This window comes from Ruditapes philippinarum, unplaced genomic scaffold (genome assembly GCF_026571515.1).
Source record: "Ruditapes philippinarum isolate M1 unplaced genomic scaffold, ASM2657151v2 ctg5733_1_1_1_1, whole genome shotgun sequence".
In the NCBI taxonomy this organism is placed as follows: Eukaryota; Metazoa; Mollusca; class Bivalvia; order Venerida; family Veneridae; genus Ruditapes; species Ruditapes philippinarum.
This window is the reverse complement of record NW_026856687.1, coordinates 26,989-50,158: the sequence shown is the minus strand read 5'-3', so window position 1 is coordinate 50,158 and position 23,170 is coordinate 26,989. Positions and strand designations below refer to the sequence as shown.

The following is a 23,170-nucleotide window of genomic DNA, read 5'->3' as shown; positions in this document are numbered from 1 at the left end:
CAAAATTCATGAAATTAAAGAAAATTTAACGTTGAAACTTTTTCGCTTCCCTAATTTGGTCAAAATTTCTGGTCGATTTCAATGAAATTTTTTATATCAAAAATTGCACGTCTCTGTATTGCTTAGGGAACTGTTTTTAAGATTTTAAAATCCAACACCGAATACGGCTTGCTTTTGACCTTTGGCTTTGGTAAGATCAATTTTGGAATTTCAAAATAAAATGCCGCTGATTTTTTGCCTCTTAAAAATCGTTAAATCCTTACTCAATTCTTACATACATTGATCATGGATTGTGCGTTAAATGACACTGTTGTCACATTTGAATATGAAATTTTATTATAAAACAAACCTTTAAATGGCAAAAATTTTAGAATAATATTTCCGCCTCACCTAAATTTGATGTATACCCTTAATTAACATTTTCAGCTATGTAACGTTCAATTTTCAGCTTCTAAGATTCATTGAAATCATTTATTACTTATTTAATAATAGTATTTAAAAATGTGCACATGGACATTCTCTTGAGAATGTTGTAAAAGAATATATTTCAAAACGATGTGGCATTGCGCTGTAATTATTTTAAATTCACCACTGTGCCGAAACTTGGCAGACGAATTTGGGCAGACAAATTCATAAAATTTTGAAAATTTAACGTCGAACTTTTGCCTTCCAATTTGGTCAAATGTTGCGTCGATTTCAATGAAAATTGTAGTATCAAAATATACAGATGTGTATTGTTTTTAAGACAGTTAACGATAAGATTCAAATCCAAAATCAAATACGCAGTTCTTGTTTTTTACAAATATTTACAAACTATCCACCACTTCATAAATAAACCCAATGCATAAACTCAAGATGACCTTTGTCTGTTCATAAAGGCAGGAATCCCTCCCTTTAACCCAGACAGAATCTCACGATGACTGTTTCTTCGTGTAAGCCAAGGACTTCTTTAAACAGACAGGAATTCAAGATACCTTGCCTATTCATGTCAAGATGACTGTCTATTCGGGTAGGCAGGGCCCAATTTAACAGACAGAAAATTCAAGATGACTTTGTGTTTCGTGTAAGTAGGGCCTTCTTTTACAGACAGGAATTTCAAGATGACCTTGCCTATTCATGTCAAGATGACTGTCTGTTTTTGTAGGCAGGGCCCTCCTTTGACAGACAGAAACTCAAGAAGAAGTATCCTTTAAATTTAATACATTTTGTTGGAAACGATATGAACAACATTCAAAATATGTCTCAACAAACATTTTGAATTTTCGAGAAAACCGTTCTTCTGCCTTACAGGTTGAAATTTCTTATCCGGTTATAAATATAAACGGCCCTTTTAAGTGCCAAAATGATTACTGAAGAAATATGTATTCAATATTGATGTACCCAATTGAGATACAAAGCTCTGTCAATTTCTGTATTTAGTAAATTTACACACATGCTTCTGTATATGAACGACAAGAAAGTTAAAATATTAACTGAAATAATGTTTTAAAACTTTACATGACTTTTTTTGTGTCATGATTTGCTTGACCTACCACACATAAAATTAAGTATACATGATATGTAATATATTCTATTTGTTCACTGTATTGATCACTTATAAATATCATAAAAAGTGTATGCCTTTATATTCGAATAGCCATTTGGGATATAAAAAATCTATGTTAATTGAGAGAAAAACGTGCAAATCATTAAGGTGTAGATGTGTTAATAAGGGCCCCTTGTTAAGCGTGCGACCATATTTTAGTACGCATTCGGTTCTTAGGGGTTTCAACAGTTCACACAAGGTAAGTAATCAGTGTTAGAAGATGAATTTTATCGAAGTCTATAAGATATATCAATTGTAACTATTCTAATTAGAGCTCAGTGGAAATGACAGGTATCAAAATTAATACATGGTTCATATTGGGTCTTCAGTTATTCGCACTATTGAGGGAATTTTAGTGTTCCAACTTAAATTTTATTTTTATTTTGACATTTTAATGGTTTTGAAGCTTGTTGGGGCCTTATATTATTTTTTTTCATTTTCATGTTTTTATAATTTTATTTTTTGTTTTTAAAAAATTTAAAATTTTCTTACAAATTTTTTATTTTTTGCCATAGAAAGGGTTTTTAAAAGGGGGTTTTTAAAAAAGTTTTACCTGAATTTCACATGTGTTTTAAACATATTTTCAATGGCTTTTTTTTGGACGGGTAAGAACCCCCTGAGGCCTAATTTAATCAAATTTTTTACACGGGTTTTGTATAAAGGGGGCCTTTTTTAGGATTAAATTAAAAGAATTTTCTAAAAATTTTTCAAGTCCCGTATTTTAAAAATTTTTCATTGGAAATCCTTTTTTAGTAACTTTAAAAATGAAGTTTTATTACCCTTAAATCAAATTGAGGATAGCAATTGCAATGGTTGTGAAAAACACCCAAATGACCCCTGTTTGGATATATCACAAAAAAAGGATATATTATGACAAAATTTGATTATTTCAATACTGATTATTTTTATACCAGTTTCTTTTTAAATGTTAAAAAAAAATCTTTTGACTACACACAGAGAAGAATATAATTATTATTGTTTTAAAACTACGCAATAGGTAAATATTGTATGAAATTAAAATGTACGTGTTCATAAAAAGATCAGGCAGTTTTTTTTTTGGAAAAGACCCAGTTTTTCCAAAACATATTTTGTGCTTTCTTTTATTCAGATTTGGAACATATTTACTATTAACAAATTCCTACATTTTTTAATAAATTTCTGCCCCAACCCAAAAAATTTTAAATAAAGATTAGCAAAGAATAGCAACTAATGGATAAAAATATGAAAAATTATGATTTTGATTGGATGATTACCTAAAATTTCATTGGCCGCACCAGAATCATCATGTAATAAAGTTGGGCGGGGTTCGGCTATTGCAGTTATAATTTTCAATTACCAATGAATAAAGGAACTACCATTCGGCTAATAAATTGATTGGATTGCAATATAAATCAATGGCAGATCTGATTTTCATTATTTTTAAACGATCTAGAATCGTATTTTTTAAATGATAGTAACGTACATTGAATAACATTGGTAAATGGAAGTAATACAAATGAGCTTTTCTGTCTTTTAAAATTATTTATATTACTCTATGCTGACGATACGGGTAATAATTATCAGAAGAAACAGCAGATGATTTACAAAAAGCATTTAAATATATATGAACAATTACTGTGATAATTGGAAAACTTAAGGTTAATTACGTCCAAAGAACCAAAAATCGTAGTTTTTTCTAAAAGGTAGACAACAATGTATAATTTTACTTTTAAAAACGAACCTATCGAGGTAGTAAAGAATACAAATATCTTGGAATTTTTATTTTAGTAAAAACAGGTTCTTTTCTAAAATGTAAAAAACATATTGCAAGCCAAGCTACAAGAGCCATGTATAGTTTAGTAAAAAATTCTAATCGTCTCAATCTTCCAATAGATTTACAAATTGAATTATTTAATAAAACAATTAAGCCGATTTTACTGTACGGTGTAGAAATTTGGCGGATATGGTAATCTCGACATTATGAGCGAGTTCAACTAAGGTTTTTAAAAATTATTCTTAAATTAAAAAAAGTCAACAGCAAATTATTTTGTTTATGGAGAAACCGGTTGTTTGCCTCTAGCTATTGGACATCGAAGAAAGGATAATATCATTCTGGTCAAAAATTATGTAATAAACACGGTGTTAACGCTAATAATAAATTGTCAATTCTTGTCTATAATAACTTACTACACTCAAACAGCTGCTTTAAGTGATAATTTGCTTAAAAAAGAAATTTCCATGGTTTTTTAATGTCAAAAACTATTTTAATCAAATGTGGTCTACCACAAGTGTGGTTCGACAACACATTTACAAACTCTGAGTGGCTCAAACTTTCTGTTAAACAAAAGTTAAAAGATCTTTTTTAAATGAGTGGTATTCTAAAATTGAAAATTCGAGTAACAGTTTGTTTTATAGAATAATTAAGACAACTTTTGGATTTGAATCGTACTTGGCAAATTTAGATAGTTCATTACTGTACTTTTTTATTAAATTTCGAACAAGAAATCATCGATTTCCTATAGAAAGGGGAAATTGGTCCAGTACTCCAATTAACCAAAGATTTTGTTCTAATTGTCAAAATAAAATTGGCGACGAATTTCATTATTTACTTGAATGTTGTCAATTCAACGAAGAAAGAAAACAATTTTTGAAAAAAGTATATTATCAACGACCAAACATTTTTAAACTAGAAAATTTTATGTGTACTAAAAACAAATCTGAATTTCTCAAATTGTGTAAATTTGTTAAATGTATTATTCAAAAAATAAGAACTTAACTATTCACTGAAAATACTTGTGTTATTTATATTTCATTAGTTCTAATTTTGTAATTATTGATTTGCATGTTTTGTTTGTCACCTTTTATGAGCCTCGTATGATTATATCATTTATTGAGAGAAATAAAGATTATGTTATGTTATGTTATGGCCCCAATGTATGTTGACACCCCAAAAACTTGTGAAAAACATTATCATCTCATGCTATAAATTACGTAACATATTACGCAACAGAAGATCAGATCGATCAATTAAGTTTTATTACCCTTAAATCAGATTGAGATAGCATTGCATGGTGTGAAAAACACAAATGACCCCTCTTTGGATATATCACAAAAAAATAAAATGTGGTTTATTTAGCCTAAATTTTACATACAGTTTATTAAGGAAATTAACTAAAAAAGACGGGATTTTTAGTTTGTTTTTGTTTTTCATTCATTCATTCATTCATTCATTCATTCATTCATTCATTCATTCATTCATTCATTCATTCATTCATTCATTCATTCATTGGTTTGGTCACTGTCTTAATTTACTGGCGATTTTTGCACGAAAATCACGAGCCCCCACCCGTATATTAGGAAAACTTAATATAAAAAAATCATTACAAACACACATTTCATTATCGTTAAAGCATTAAATTCAAATTATGCATATGTTTAGTATATGTTTAATTAATATGTCTACATGTGTCGTAGATCAGCTTTAACGGGTTCATATCAAATGTGGAACATTTTTAATACATGTTTGAGTTGATAAATGTTACGCTGGAGCGGAGTTGTTTCAAAATATACTTTCAAATTAAAATCTGATATCGAATATTATTTTGGAATTAAAAAAACAAAAACATCAAAAGACGAAACAGACAGTCTAATTTTCTTATAATAATGTACATATTCATTTTCTGTATCTTTTCTGTATCTTGTGTAGTTTTGTAACTTGATAAATATGTTTAAACCAACGCCTACCAACGCCTACCAAAAAGTACGCATAACCTGCCGTCAAGGCAGGCACTGCCTGTCGCCTTGAAGCCTGTCTGTCTGTCTGTCTGTAAGTGTCTGTCTGTCTGTCTGTAGATCTATCTAATCTTTCTATCTAGTTGTTGTTTGTCTGTCTGTCCATCCGGGCAAACAGCTATCCACCCATCCATCCATTCTTTCATCCAATGTTCTAGCTACCTGCATCATTTTTTAGGTATAAAGGAAAAGAGAGATATTTAAATGTGAAATCAAACTATCTTTCAAACGTTTATTTCAGTATGTTATAAACTCACTATCTCTCCTGCCGACAACGTGCATTTATTGCAAAATGGAACAAAAAACGCAACAAAAATATACAAGTTCCAGGATAAGCAACCTTATGAGTGCAACGTGGGCTACGAATTCATAAACAATCCTACTCCTACACGGAGTACTTTTTGTCAAAGTGACAAAAAATGGACTACCATTGAAAAGTGCCAAAGAAAAGGTTAGGCGTACCAACATTACAGCAAAACATTGTTATTATCTATTGTTAATCTGTCTGTCTGTATGTCTGTCTGTCTGTCTGTCCTGTCTGTCTGTCTGTCTGTCTGTCGGTCGGTCGTCGGTCGGTCGGTCGGTCGGTCGTCGGTCGGTCGGTCGGTCGGGGTCGGTCGGTTCGGTCGGTCGGTCGGTCGGTCTGTCTGTCTGTCTGTCTGTCTGTCTGTCTGTCTGTCTGTCTGTCTGTCTGTCTGTCTATCTCTCTATCTATCTAATCTACCTACCTACCTACCTACGTACCTACCTTCCTATCTATCTATCTAGGATGTCCTATCTATCTATCTATCTATCTATCTATCTATCTATCTATCTATCTATCTATCTATCTATCTATCTATCTATCTATCTATCTATCTATCTATCTATCTATCTATCTATCTATCTATCTATCTATCTATCTATCTATCTACTATCTATCTATCTATCCATCCATCCATCCATCCATCCATCCATCCATCCATCCATCTATCTATCTACCTGTCGATATTTCAAATAATTTATTAATTTCTAAACTTAGCATCAATGTTTTTTGTTTGTTTCAGGATGTCCTAAACCAATTGTTCCTGCTGATAAAAACGTCCATATACCTATGATTGATACAGAACTATCCAGTAAGGTATTCGTTTTCAAGAATACAATCTCATATTTATGTAATGTGGGCTATGAATTCTCAATTCCAAAGAAAAACAACACATATCGGTCCATTGAGTGTGGAAGTGATAAAAACTGGTCTACATTTGACACATGTACAATAAAACGTGAGTAATCGCAATTAATATTTTCCAATAAGTCGTAAATATATATGTAAAATTATCAACAAAATTATCAATTAATCAATTTCCTAATAACAAAATAAAACAACAAATGAATGAATAATTGAATCAGTCAATACATAAAAAATCTTTATATCATGTGATGAAATGTTTGTGAACATTTGAATGATGATTTTCATAAAAACACCCGGTGAATAAGTTTATATGTTACACATTGATGATATAACGAAGGTTATACTTTCTGTCTGTCTATCTATCTGTCTATCTATCTATCTATCTATCTATCTATCTATCTATCTATCTATCTATCTATCTATCTATCTATCTATCTATCTATCTATCTATCTATCTATCTATATCTATCTATCTATCTATCTATCTATCTATCTATCTATCTATCTATCTATCTATCTATCTATCTATCTATCTATCTATCTATCTGTCTATCTATCTATCTATCTATCTATCTATCTATCTATCTATCTATCTATCTATCTATCTATCTATCTATCTATCTATCTATCTATCTATCTATCTATCTATCTATCTATCTATCTATCTATCTATCTATCTATCTATCTATCTATCTATCTATCTATCTATCTATCTATCTATCTATCTATCTATCTATCTATCTATCTATCTATCTATCTATCTATCTATCTATCTATCTATCTATCTATCTATCTATCTATCTATCTATCTATCTATCTATCTATCTATCTATCTATTCTATCTATCTATCTATCTATCTATCTATCTATCTATCTATCTATCTATCTATCTATCTATCTATCTATCTATCTATCTATCTATCTATCTATCTATCTATCTATCTATCTATCTATCTATCTATCTATCTATCTATCTATCTATCTGTCTACCTATTAATCTAACTTCTAAGTTATCAACTTCTTAAATTTTAGTCCACATTTTCTTTCAGAATGTCCTAAACCAAACGTTGCTGCAATTATCCCCTTACATATAGTTATGAATGCTACAGAAATATCCATGAATCGTTTCGTTTTCATGCAAACCATTTCATACACTTGCATGACTGGCTATGAATTCTCAGATGCAAATCCAAGCAACATGAGTCGGACCATTGAGTGTCAAAGTGATAAAACCTGGACTTACGTTGACAAATGCACAAGAAAGGGTGAGTTATCGTTCAGTATTTTTTATATTTCGTAATTTGTCTTGAAAATTATTCAATAAAATTAAATGTTTCAATGTTCTAGTAAAGAAATCAAACAAAAATGAATAATTAGTCAGTACATTTATAAATTATAGGTATCATGTGATTAAATGATGAAGAACATTTTCATGACTTTTATAAAAAGAAACGAGTGAACACATACATATGCTACAAAATATTAATAATAAACCCAAGCAAAGTATTTATGAATTATGATGTCTATTTATCTCTCTCTCTCTCTCTCTCTCTCTCTCCCTCTCTCTCTCTCTCTCTCTCTCTCTCTCTCTCTCTCTCTATCCATCCATCCATCCATCCATCCATCCATCCATCCAAGCAAACACACACCCACCCACCCAACCAATCCATCCATCCATCCATCCATCCATCCATCCATCCATCCATCTATCTATCTATCTATCTGTCTATTTCTTATCTAATTTATCGACTTTTATCAATGAAATTGAGTTAATGTTTTAAGGACATGTTCATCGTATTTTTTCGTTGATGTTATATTCAATTATCTTTTTTTATGTTCAATCAACAGCATGTATCACAATCGAAGTAATTTAATTCGTACACTTTGAAATGAAAACTGTTTATTATTATAACCTGTCTTTTCAGAATGTCAGTCTGTGTTTCCGTCAGTTCGGGCGAACATTCATCCATCTATCCATACATTTATACAACTTTCTAGCTATCTTCTTCAGTTTTAGATACGACAGAAAAAGTAGATATTTAAATCTACAACCTATCGATCTTTGTAACTTTTATTTCAGTATGTAATCCACTCTCTATCAATCCTGCCGACAAGGTGCATTTATTGCAAAACGGTCCTACCGACAACGTGCATTTATTGCAAAATGAAACAAAAAACGATACTAAAATATACAAGTACCAGGATAAGCAATCTTATGAGTGCAACGAGGGCTACGAATTCACAAGAAATCCTACTGGAAATAAAACGCAGAGTACTACTTGTCAAAGTGACAGAACATGGACTACAATTGAAACGTGCCAAAGAAAAGGTTAGGCATACCAACATTGCAGAATAATTGTTATTAAAAGGCTATCTATCTATCTATCTATCTATCTATCTATCTATCTATCTATCTATCTATCTATCTATCTATCTATCTATCTATCTATCTATCTATCTATCTATCTATCTATCTATCTATCGATCTATCGATCTATCTATCTATGTACCTATGTATCTATCTATCTATGTATCTATGTATCTATGTATCTATGTATCTATCTATCTATCTATCTATCTATCTATCTATCTATCTATCTATCTACACACTCTACTCATGACTACACACTATGCCATGTGTCGTAAATTGGTGCAACGGAGATATGTAACATTCTATAATTGATATACTAAGATATTAAACTATTATAAAATTGCATTTTAATTAAAAAATAACATAAGCACACACCTTTTGATTTATAAAACTTACAAACACTAACATAGCAATCATCTTAATACATCTTTTACAATATAGCCGTTGATTGAAATTGTATGTTATCGTTTTATCTCGTTAGCAGTTAAATAAAGAAGATCTACCGTTTTTATGTTATTTCAGACGGTGCAATACCAAATATTTCGTTCATAATGATCATACTCCAATACATCTTTGAAATATCTAAGAGGTTATATCTCATTAATTAAACGTTGATATTTTCATGATAGTGCTCTTTGTGTCTTTGTATTTATAAAGAAATTAAAAAAAAAATTTGTACTGATGTCTATAATCTTACCTTTTGTCTACACAAGAAACGTTGTTAAGATCTATTTAAACATGCCAAACAACTAACAGAAAGATTCGATTGATGTTCAACGTTGGAACTGATGAAAACCTGTTTTAGTTGTTACAGTGTTTTTGATTTTCATTCCTCTTACAAAGTTTCATTTTTCAACATCAGTTCTGTTGAGGAATGTCGAATTGTTTATTACATTTGAGTTGTCACAATTTAAGTAATTTTCTGCCACCAACAAGACTCTCTGTACTCAAAGTTAAGTTTATGTGATAACCGGCTGAACTTATTTATATTACGGTATAATTTATTGCTTCTTGCTGGATAAGATCTGAATGACAAAGCATTGAATGAATTAGCTGCGTCATCACTCTGCTTACTGGCAACTACATTGTCTCTGTGTTGGTTACTTTGGAAAAGCTCAGCCAAAACATTTATCCGATAGTTGAATTACATCAAAATATCCGTTTTATAAGGATTAATATGTCCAAGTCAGTAACAAAATATTTTAACAAAAAGAGTTCTGTTATTTTTTACCATTGATAGTAATACATAAGTACACGTAAACAGCTTCAGACGACGGTAGGTAAAATGAAGAACACTCTCTACTTTAACATGAACATGAACGTTATTTGTGTATATTTGATATTGTTAAGAAATTCGGACACAATGGTTGGCTAGTCATGTTGGAAATGTTGATAAAAGTAATAAAAATCGGTAAAATATGTTTGGTTATATATTTTAACAGCGGAACTTCATTACTTAATATAGCAACGGATTCTCCGCAAATATCCCTATTTAGTATTGGTTCCCGTTTCTTTTTTACTACGTAATGCATAGTAAAGGCGAGAAGCTACCACGACAGATAGTCCGTCTCTTCCATATATGGTACCGTATTAGTCACTTATATAATACGGAATGTTTTTTATAATACAGTATGTTTCTATCTGCGCTACAAGATTCGGGTTATTAAGAAAGAACATTTATATCTATATAATAATTACTTGTAATTTAACTTTAAATGAATGAATACGTACTTTAAATGATGAAGGAAGGTAATGGTTGAACGATTTCAAAAAAAATTATATGTACTGAGAATCAACCAACTTTAACATGGACTACTACAATAAGATGTTCAGAATAAAGGAACTTAGACCAACTTCATAATTGTATATCTCAACTTTTCAACAAATTCAATTTCTAGCTAAATAAATATTAATAACTCAAAGTAAATGTTCTGCATTTTATGCATGACATACGCAAAATCAGTGAGCGAAATTAAAAAAATTCTGTATAATTCTAATACATTTCTTTTTTTTAAGATTGCGGACCTCTGGACATGTTGAATATTTCAAATTTTAAAGACAAACTTCTATTTTCTGACACAAAATACGGATCCAGTGCTGCTGTAACATGTGTAACAGGGTACTATGATTACAATAAATCCCAGATGAAGGGGGTATCATCCACACTGATCAAATGTTCTGAGAACGGAACATGGGCAAATGTACCAAACTGTGTCAGAAAAGGTAAATACATAATTAGTAATGTCTTTAAAATCATGAATGTCTTTAAAAATCATGAATGTGGCTTATTCACTTAACATAAATACTATGTTGAAAGAATCTATTTTTTTAATTTAATTTAAGACATTAATCAATATACGTGTGAATAACATAACATTCTTATACAATGACGACAATTGAGTCATCATGGTTCAAGTAGAGATGTTATAGAACGTTATTCCAAGTATCGTCATAAACATTGATGTTGTGCTATTTGAAGTAAAAGAACTAATGACTATTTATGTTTACTCAACCATTCTTTTCTTAATCTGCAATTGCAATTACTACCAGTCTTTTGAATAAAGAAATTTATATCATTTATACCGCAAGCTTCAATAATTAAAAGACGAAATGTATATTTACATTCATTATCTTTTATCGTAATAAGGTCTATTGATTGAAAGGTTATCTTGAAAGTTTTATAAGTTTCTCTGTTTCTTTTGTTTTCTTTAACCACTTTAACAACAAGGCTAATTCGTTAAACGTGACTAGAAAAAGTTAACCACCTACTACCAATAGCTAACCAGACTGACTTTCAATTACTAAAAAAAAAAAGAATATTGTTGTGCAATTTACTGTGTTTTATTCAGATTGTGGAAACCTAGTAGATATCCCGATAACTAATGCCGATCACAGACGTCTACATACAGATACAACATTTGAATCAACAGCTGATATAGACTGCGATGACGGATATTATATTAAAGGTAGAAATCAAACAGCTGGAATATCAACGCAACAAATAACATGTTCTGATACAGGAGCATGGACCCATGTGCCAGTATGCGTCCCTAAAGGTATGAAACGATTATGTTTTATTTCTTGTAACGTCAAAAATTCCTTTAAAATATACAAGAGTTTATCATGTTTGTTTCTGCCTTTCTTCAAAAGATGCTTAAATGACATTTCTTGCTTAGTATGAGTTATTTTCGAAATTTTATATATAGTTTATGTTTTCAACGTTTTTTTTTTCCAGATTGTGGGAGTTTGGACAAATTAAATTTATCAAATGCTAAAAACAGAAGCCTGGTCAACGGAACCACAATTTATACGTCGCTGGCGAATATAACTTGCGACGAGGGATATAAGGAGTTACTTAGTAGCCAGGTACCAGGATTAACAAGCACTTTGGTTAGATGTAACGAACACGGAACGTGGGCAAATCTACCGAAATGTGTCAGAAAAGGTAATTATTCATTTTTGTATATTATCTATTTTGTAAACTTATTTAGACCGTTTTTGTCATTCATATTATAAAAATGATAAAGCGAAGAAAAAAATATTTTTAACTCATGGGTTCATGGTTATTGTATACATGCTAATATACTGACAAATGTGTAACAGAGATGAAAGAGGTGACACAGTTCACTATAATTAATAAGAGATACGGGTTATTATAGAAATCAAGAACGTTAAAATTATAGAATCCTTCAGTTAGATTTGAATTCAATTTAGGTATAAAGAAGTTATCAGACAGGTCATTTAATTATGAAATAATTGAAGTATATTAACCGAGTAAACTGTGAATGCAAAAATCTGATCATTAAAAACTTAAAATTTCTATTAAGAAATCAATGTTTTTCTTTAAATTATTTATAATCGTCGGCAACGACAAAGAATTAGAACAATGTAAAACCATGCGTCAGAAAATGGCATTGTTGACTTGTTTGATTTCCACAGAACTGTCTGTTTTATTATTTCTTATCAATTGTTTTCATACATTTTTAATATGTTTGTTATTACATGACGTACAATTTATACGTTTTTCCTCTTATCCCAATTACTGCATATTATATGATAAAGCAATAATTTTTTTGTGTGCTGAAGGTGTGACTGGCAATCAACATAACCTTACAAACGTAGCATAAGTGCAACTGAATGATGACACCAAGTTGAACGTTACAGCAGATGTAGTGTGCGATAGTTGTTACTATAAAAAACATGAAACAAAAACATCTGAACTGTCAATAACTACGCTTAAATGTTCAAAAATGGAACCTGGGTGAACCTACCATCTTGCATACCTAAAGGAATACACCTTATTCTATTTAATACAGAAAAACTGTAATGCTTCTTTTGTTGATGTTTTGTTGTTATTATTGAACAAATATTTGTCTTATCATTTTAAGTTTTAGGTTTCCTCTCACGCTCAACTATATAAGTCTAATTTCAAATTAGGTTAAGAAAATAAGTATTATAGTTTTATACATATTTCATTTTCATAACAGATTGTGGAAATCTAGAAAACATACGTTTGACTAATGTCAATGAAAGACATTATATGAACGGCACGGTATTTACATCGATCGCAAGCATTAGCTGTGATGATGGTTTCAAAGATAAATATGGTGACCAAACCGAAGGAATATCCACAACTATAATAACCTGTAGTGAAACAGGCGATTGGACGAATTTACCAACCTGTGTCAGAAAGGGTATCTATCTAAAACAAGTTCACTCAACTTAACCTAACACACCTAGCATGAATACAATTGCATAATGACACCAAGTTTAACTTTACAGCAAATGTAGTGTGTGATAGTGGTTACTAAACATTAAACTAAAACATCCTAACTGTCTAAAACTACACTAAAACGTTCAAAAATCGAACCTTGGTTAACCTACCATATTGCATACCTAACGGAATGTACTTTTTTATTATAGATATTTTGATATACTAAAATACTTTCTTTTGTTTCATGAATGTCTTATGTTGATTTTTTTATTTGGTTTCCTCCGATCTTCAACTATATGATAATTATTTAAAATAGGATTAAGATGATTATCACTAGCGTCCTAAATAACAGATTGTGGAAAACTAGAAAACATATAGGGGCGGCCTTCGCCGAGTGGTTAAGGTCGCTGACTTGAGATCACAGGTCCCTCACCGCTGAAGGTTCGATCCTCACTCGGATCGAAATCTTTCATGTGAGGAAGCCATCCAGCTGTCATACGGAAGGTCGGCGGTTCTAGCCATGTGCCCGCTCGTGCCTGAAGGGGCACCTGGGGTCTTCCTTCACCAATAAAGCTGGAAAAAATCGGCGAAAAAGAATCTCGGCGGGACGCTCTAGGAGGGTCCGACTTGAGTGTACGGTCGCCCATATGGGCTTTCCGGCGGCGACCCTAAATAAACACATACAAAAAGAAAAGAAAACATATATTTGGCAAATGTCAATGAAAGAAATTGGTTTATACAGAATTTATTTTAGTTCGATTGTGAAGGAAGCTATACGCTTATAGACACACTTTCGAATCCGTTCCTAGAACCAACCAGTACTGAGCAAAGAGTGTTAAGTTTCTTGCTCAAGGAAACAACGACTTCCCCCTGACGGGGTTTGAACCCATGCCTCTAGTGATCATTAGATTACTAGTCCGACGCGTTAACCACTCGGCCATGCCGCCAAAGAAATTGTATGAACGTAACGGTATGTACAACCATCTCAAATGTTAGCTGTGTGGTTGGATGGTAACTAGACTGAAGATATATAATTACCTGTACTGAAACAGAAAATGGGACGAATTTTACCAAATTGTTTCAAAAAAGATCTAAAATATTTTTGGGAGTATGCTGTCTTGTCAATAGCATATACGAATTCATGACATAGTACAATACACTTTATGTGATATACGACAAATACAAATACCCATGATTTTAGCATGATAACGGGTAACTACATCAACTGTCATTTCCTTTTTTGATTTGCATTTTATTTACTAACATAAAAAACTGAAGCATTTTGTCTGATCGTAATTATTCCTTTGTTTATTTTATTTTATTCAGATTGTGGACCTTTGAGTGCCCCAGCAAATGGTTATGTTAGTTTTACCCAGAACAATACAGTATATGGTACAATTGCAATATACAAGTGTGATCCTGGATTCTTTATGACCGGTCGAGAAACTGCACGATGTATGACATCTGGTCATTGGAGTAACAATTTTTCCCATTGCCAAATAAAAGGTGTTAACATGTTTTTAATATTTTAATATTGAGTCTTTTTTAACAAAGCGATGTTACAAAATGTATAAAATTACACATACAATTTACTTGCATGTGCGGACGCGCACGCACACACGAGCAATCGCACGCGCGCATTGTAGTATTCTTAAAGGAAACTTATCAGTCATATAAATATAAAAACATAAAAACAAAATTTAATGATAAATAAACTGTAAACGATCACCAAGCCCATTAATGTACATTGTATACACATATATAAAAAGATTCAATGATAAGAGTGGGGTGATTAAATTTCCATTTGTCTCCAAAAAGTCATTTTGACAGTCCTATGACAGACTAGCAATACCCATACATATACACTCCTTTATGAATGGTAGTAATCTCACAGAGAGATGTTATTTTTGTCTGTGATTTTTAAAATGTTATTTTTGTCTGTGATTTTTAAAATGTTATTTTTGTCTGTGATTTTTAAATCTTTCTCCATTCTTTTTACTGTATTTTCTGTTACATTTTCTTTTTCCCTATTTGTCTTAAGATTTGTTTCCTGCTTGTTTAATAGTTTGACTGCAAGTTATTATTTACACTGATATTACCACTTTTTGTTCATTCGCTTATTATTTCCTTTATAAATGTATGCAGTCGGAATTTATACATCGCTAATCATGATATAGGAAATAACCGTTATATTTAATATTCTACGAGTCTCATCTGATAAAATTTTTGGAAATTCTACGGAAGCCCTGGAGGGACATTTATATAGAAATAATTGCTTCACTTCAGTACAAACAACTGTGTAATATTTTGTTTTCGAAATTTTTTATTCTTTTGATATAAATTTTTCATTTATATGTAAATTAAAAAGTCATTCTTTGCTAAAACCGAAATTATTTCATAAACATAAGATATGAAAACTATATTATTTCACTTTTTATGAAATTTGTTGGCAATAGAAATCAAGATATAATATGTAAAACAAGTCATAATTTGTAAGTAATAAGTCATCCGCGATAGATACATGTAATAGGTAATAAGTAATAATTTTAAAACAAAAAATGTCCCTCCAGGGCTTCAATAATACTATTTTCAAAACGCGTAGGAACTAGCTTAAATGTGTTCTTCGAGATATCAGAAATTATTCAGAGACTTCTGGTCTTACATGAATTTAAAATACCAACTAAAACTCAAACTGGCAAATTTTAAAATACTAAAGGTTTGCTTTGATTGTTCATGGACGGTAGGTCTTATTGCAAGCTACCGTTAACGCCCCATTACAAGCTTTAGCAGACAAATTCAACATTAATCATGAAAATGGTGAAATTGTGAATTTGGAAACATCCGCAGATGTATGTGACCATATGGCGGTCATCATGGAACATTCGATGTGACATGTTCGTGCAATTCCATGAAGAACGACATTTAGTCCTTCAAATAAAGAATGTATGTGCTCAAAATAAGAAAGTTATACAGCAAGCTTATTGTCATGTTAGAATTAAAGACGTTTTGTTTATTTTCTGTTCAATTTACATCATGATAGTTATAATTGAAGTTTTTTGAATATCTGAACAGATTGTGGATTGCTGGTACCACCCAAAGATGGCTTTGTTGTCACACTTAATGGAACACACTTTGGTGCATCTTCTGAATTTAGGTGTAATCCTGGATATACTTTGTACGGAGATTATTTCACAACTTGCTTGTCAAATGGAGCATGGCAAAAATATCACGTGACCTGCATACTACAGAGTATGAAACAAATACAATCATTATTTAATATTTATTGATTTATAAGTACATGTATGTACTTTCGTATTTCAGAGTGATTATAAATTATTAACGTATCAGTTCTTGTGAAACATTAACATATTTATCTTTTACTAAGGAAATGCTGAATTAAATTTTGAATTGGCTCTTAACTGGGCAAATATGTTTCGCTTTTATATACTAATTTTAAGACTCTGTATATAGTTGAAGCAATTCCAATTGTGATGTCAAGTTCTTTGCAAATTTGAAATTTAATGATATTAAAAACAAATGATCTATATAATTATACAGAGAAAGCAACGCCTATAACTTGTTTTAGCTGTGATGGTATGTTCAATCCTGAATATTGTGACAAAGTTGAACATTGTCAGGGGACCCAGGTAATAAAATAATCGATAACATTTTTTTTTGAATTTTAAAAGGTATGCTGGAAGTTTCATTCACGAATGGTTACACAAATACCATCGACATCGACACAATAAAACAAACTATTGTTAGCTTTTGATAAACTGTTGATGTCAATGAAGATTTTTCATTTTGTTATTCAAAATCGTTTGATATAACATCAATTTGTTTGTTCATTTGGAAATATTTAATTTTAAAAAGACCATTAATATATCTATAAATTCAGATATGCTATACAGAATCTTATCAGACTGATTATGGAAAGGCATTTCGCTCTGGTTGTATGGATGAACAAGTAAGCATTTGTATATCTTTTTTATACCATATGAGATTCAATATCGACCATGACCACAAATTGTGGGAAATGGCAACTTGTCAGTCATAAGCAATATCAAACCGAATATATATGACTATATATAGGATAAAGAATAATGCAAGAACAAGCTTCTTTAAAGAACTGAAATAATAATATACATTGCCGCTTAAACCAAAAAATGTTTAATGATCTCATGAAAAATAATGAAAAATATTTGAAACTGCTGTTAACTACCTCTGAGCTAAGACATACCCGGACGAAAGAAAATCACTGTGATATGCTATTTTATGCTTGACATTTTATGAACATAAATAATCATAACAATTCCAGAAATGTTACAAAGAGGAAAATAGTACCTCAAATTCTGTTTGTGTTGAATGTTGTACAAGCGAAATGTGTAACAATAAAGGTTGTGGAAATACAGGTATTATTAATTGTCGATCTACATTCATGCCATGGTCTTTTAATTTCAAAGCTATTACTAAATCTTCCAATGTTGAACATAAAGTTTAAAAATTGGGTTATTTCCTACACCGATAACTTTATTGCTATTGTCATTTTGACTGACACAATTCCAGGTTGAGATTGCATCTTCGGTAGAAATTTCGGCTTGTCTCAAGCTAGAATAACAGCTTCAGAGTAATTAAAAAATCGATGGCAAAATGTAGAAAACATATTAAACAAGTCTGAAACAATCATGTATACGCTATGTTATCAGTTCGACTTTTTATTCTGAGAAATAACGGTTTATATGAAATATGAAAAAAAAAAACTTTTTAGACTGCCAGAAGGACAATTTATTTCGTTTAATGCTTGGTCATAAATATTGTTGAATTCAAGGTCACTGGATAATATACCCGTTTGAAAAGTCCTACTCTGTTGTAAATATTTTTATTGAACTCTCAATTTGTGGTTTTCAGATTTTCCTTCAAGAGAACATAGGGGTCCAATGTGCTTTGATTGTCAACATATCGGTGATATAAATTCTTGTTTAAAGGTTACAATGTGTGCATCAGATCAGGTATCAAGACCTTAAGAAGTTGTTTATCTTTAAACAAACTTTAGTAAGCATTTAAGAAATGCCTAGTTATTATTGTCACATATTGATGAATTGATGACATCAGTTTTGTGTTAATTCACATAGAACAAATGCTATTAAAAAATGGCTTGTTGTGTTTTTTTCAGATTTGATCACTTTTTTGTTATTATAATTTATAGGTGTGCTCTATAGAAAAACAACAATGGGGAGATACTTACCATTATAAACTAGGGTGTACTCATCATTTGGTATGTTGATTATATGTCATATTATTCTGTTACCAAGATTTCAATATGGATAATCGTTTCTTTAATTCATTATGCTTTGATTAGCCTGCATAATGTCATTATTAAATTTAGAACATGATATGTCAAGGAAACGTATAAACATCAGTGAATAAGACATTGGAGAGACTTTTTATATCTGCATATCAGACAGGATTAGGTACTGTTTACACCGTTCCTAAAACAATCTGTCTAACACCCTTATGTAAGTTAAACCCTAGTATTAAAAAAATGGGTTCTCAGGATGACGTTATTGTGCCGTAATGAATGAAGATGTGCATTCATGCACTTCTATAAGAAAGATAGCTGAATAAAAATATTAGTGTTCGTAATTCCTTTTTCGAAACATTATTCATTTGTAATATTCAAACACCGGCTGTCATAACAGTCAGAAAAATCTAGCTGTCGGGCAACTATTTAGCGGAAACTCGGTTGAACCTCGTTAACGCCGTAAGCAGTTACCCTCGACATTATGTAAATGACATCACTATAATTTTAGTGCAACTCATTGTCACATCAAATTCCTGGGACTTTATCATCGTGTCACGCATGCTGCAGAGACGATTATTGTAATAGAAACTGTACTTCAAGTTCTTCACCAGGGGAGATATTTGTCGGTGAGTTTCTTATATCTTTTGACATGTTAATATTGGAGATGTGAAACGATTCTTTGCAATTCGATTGTTTATCAGCTTTAAAACAACCTAGATTAGTTTATAATTAAATTCAAACATTGCATGACTTTATTACTTCTATGACAATAGTTTCAGTAGTAAAATCCTATCTCTAAAGAAGTGAATAGTCTGTATTGAACATGCTCTTTCATAACAAAAACGAAAACATATATCGATTCAATTCATTAATATTGAACAAATATTTTATGCTTTGAGATGCCATTGTTTTGAAACAAGATGAGTTAAACTGACCTTACAATATCCACATGTTACATTTTCTTTTCGGAATAATTCATTTTAATATGTTAAATGTTAGAAAATAAAACTCTTGTTTAAAACTTGCGGCAGGGGGGGGGGGGGCGGGGGGGGAGAAAAATATTATGCTTTTTTATTTCATGAACAGATTCGATCAAAATAATTTTTTACTCTATTGACGACCTTGATGGTTTGTATTAAGGAACATATCAAATATTTGACATGCGTTGCTTGGCATTTTTGGGGGAAAAATATGGTTGTATTTGAACCTACTTTTTCTCTCTTTTAGTACATTCTTTTATCAACACAATTGATAACATGACAACACTATTCTATTGACAGCATTAGCATTTTTCTTATATAATATTTATTTTTTCTTACTTTTTCAGGTTAAAAACGTTAAGGATAAAGAATAGGAAGAAAAACAAACATTGTAATGCCGTTTTCTGTTTGATCATGGACTCATCCACGCAGTCGTTTTGTATATATTCTATTTTTGCCTCAATGCATAGCAACATTTTATCTCTTCAATTTAAATCAATATCTTCAGTAATAAATTGTATGAAGAAACTTCAAAGAAACGTTTATTTTCTGACGGATACATGAAATTGGTCATTTTATGCATGCACAGATTTGGAAATGGACGTTTAATCCTTTCAAGTTAAGACTCTATGAAGACTCTACTTTGGTATAATATTGTGTTTGTGTGTGTGTGTGCGTGCGTGCGTTTGTATGTGCGTGCGTGCGTGTGCGTGCGTGCGTGCGTGTGTATGTATGTGCGTATGTGTGTTTGGGTGAAGTTGAATACTAACGTTCACTTTTTGTATTTTTCAAAATCTTTTTGACGATGTCTATGATAGGTGTACACCTGTTTTAAAATTAAATATTTTGAATTAGAACATTTACATAGAAGCATTTATATTTTTATTGATTGATACTTTTGTTTCACCAATTGCCTCTAGTGATACGATGAGGTCATGTGTATGATATTTTCTAATTTCATGATGAAACTTAACATAATTACATGAAAAAATTAATTTCATATTTCTATTGCATGCAGTGATGATTGATATTTTTTTACGATTACATACATTTATGATGATTAATATATAATTAGACCGCGACTGATTATTTTGTAAAGAAACATTGTATTATATGTTTGTATATATGTACTCACTGTACTCACAGGCATTTGCCTTTTTTTCAATATAATTATTCATTCATTCATTCATTCATTCATCCATTCATTCATTCATTTATCCATTCATTCATTCATTTATCCATTCATTCATTCATTCATATATTTGTCAGTTAGCAACAACTGATCATAGCACTTAACCTCACTAAACAACATCAACAAACACTGTCCTCAAAACTGTATTAATTTAACTCTGTCCCGCAAAGAATATGATCAAAGTGCACAAATATTTAATTGCCGTCTAAATGGTCCGAGGAAGTGAATAATCCGACGTCGATATATAGATAAGAATAAGTACCTTTTAATAAATCAAATGTTTGCGATTTTACATAGACAAATAACTAGTTACAACTTTTGTTTAATATATTAATTTCCTTGGGAGTACCCGGTCACCGGAAGTGAAATAAAAACAGAATAGCCGTTCAGATTTGCTGTAGTCGATACGTCACCTTCTGTGTTTCATTGTTTCGTCTCCAAAACAAAAAAATATCGTATGTCGTATGGTTCTTCATAAATGCAAGAATGGATATTTATGTCTGTAAGGTACATAAAATAAACGCCTTGATTATTTAATAAATAAAGAGAAACAATTTCTGGCGTAAACATTAGAAATATATATTTAAACAAAGCACATATATACAGCTCTGAAATACATAAATGAAAAATGGGAAGATTCATGATTATGAAACATAATGATAAACAACAATTACATGTAAAGGAAATAAAACAGATGCTTTGATAATTTAATAAAATAATTTTATAGAAGAGAAACAATTACTGGCGTAAACCGTAGAAATATATTTATCAAAGTTTGCATGGTTTGTCCGGGAAGTTTGTTAAAACTGAGGCCCGGCATGCAAGTTATGTCAAAATAAAAACAATAAGTAATTAGTTGTAAGGATGAATGGTGATGAATGGAATTAATAGAAATGATATAGGATAATGGATTGTAAATTGGACTGTTCAGGAATATAACACATAGATTACAGACAAATACACAAGATGTCTATACAAATACGAGGACAAAATGATACATAAAAAATGCTCGTAACGAATAACGAAACACGAATATCTGCCACATGACATCAAATTTTACTTTCAGAATTGTATGTTTGATGGAAATAATAGATACATTAAAGTTGCATAAAAGGATCAAACAATGGTTGTTTTTATAGTGATGTAAAACTTAAAACAGTGATTTCCATAATATCCAAATGTCATTTTCAAGAAATAATCTTAAAAAATGCCAAATAAAGGATTAGGTGCTAGAAAGAACTGTTAAATATCTCTCGCTGAATGTTGGGCTATTTCAAGGGGATACGTTTGCAAGGTATTCTCGACTGCAAATTGCTTTCATGCAGCCTTCTACGTATCGTCTGCGTGGAACCACGGACCCGGCAGCATTAGCGAGGTCATTTCGAAGAGAAGTTGCCGTCGAAAACCTTGCACATCGTGGCTGAACGCCCAAACACCGATCCTAAGCTGGTGCTGTGACCCTTTGCGGATCTCTAGCATGCCTCCTGGTGGGTGAACCATGTAGCCGGTATCTCTCCCTGGCTCTGGTGATGACAGTGTGGTGTACACCAAGCGTCTCGCCAACCTTGTGGAAGGTGGCCGCCTGCTGCACCATCCCTACAGCCCTTCATTACTCTGCTTCTTTAATGTCGCCGTATAACAAAATACATGTGGTTGTACAATCTACCAAAACATGAAAATATTGGGGAACATGTTTCAATGCTATCAGGGCGAGTTGTAACGGATTTGTCAACACGGATTCATGTTAGTACAGGGGACTATCAAAAAAAATATTGCTGTATCAGAATTTCCAAAAATTGGAAAGAAATCTGTTTTAAACTTGTGATAATATAAAAATAAACTTATGGTGCTTAGCAAAAATTCAGTAGTAAGGTTTTTTTTCTTTTTTTGTTAGGAAAACGTGAATATCCTCTATATGTTTTTATATAATAACACAAATTATGCAATTTATGATCGTTGTAAAAAAAATTCACCAATATCTTTAAATAATTTATTTGAGATGTTGATATTGTAATATTAAACAAGACTTGATATGGCAAAACAAAAAAAACCCCGTAATTTGCCGATATATTTACATTTTTTTC

The 23,170-nt window shown here is 31.2% G+C and overlaps 1 protein-coding gene across 1 annotated transcript; it reads left to right on the top strand.

Annotated features, from left to right (window-relative positions):
* Nucleotides 1-993: 993 nt before the first annotated feature.
* LOC132747347 (sushi, von Willebrand factor type A, EGF and pentraxin domain-containing protein 1-like) lies at nucleotides 994-21,079 on the top strand. The gene is made up of 17 exons (XM_060736697.1): nucleotides 994-1,009; nucleotides 6,403-6,618; nucleotides 7,577-7,792; nucleotides 8,608-8,856; nucleotides 10,915-11,121; nucleotides 11,748-11,954; nucleotides 12,134-12,343; nucleotides 13,386-13,592; nucleotides 14,939-15,118; nucleotides 16,685-16,861; nucleotides 17,171-17,259; nucleotides 17,511-17,579; nucleotides 17,931-18,024; nucleotides 18,521-18,621; nucleotides 18,819-18,887; nucleotides 19,423-19,540; nucleotides 20,242-21,079. Exons 1-17 carry the CDS (start codon nucleotides 994-996, stop codon nucleotides 20,244-20,246), a joined length of 2,430 nt encoding a protein of 809 aa, XP_060592680.1. The 3' UTR covers nucleotides 20,247-21,079.
* Nucleotides 21,080-23,170: the final 2,091 nt, after the last annotated feature.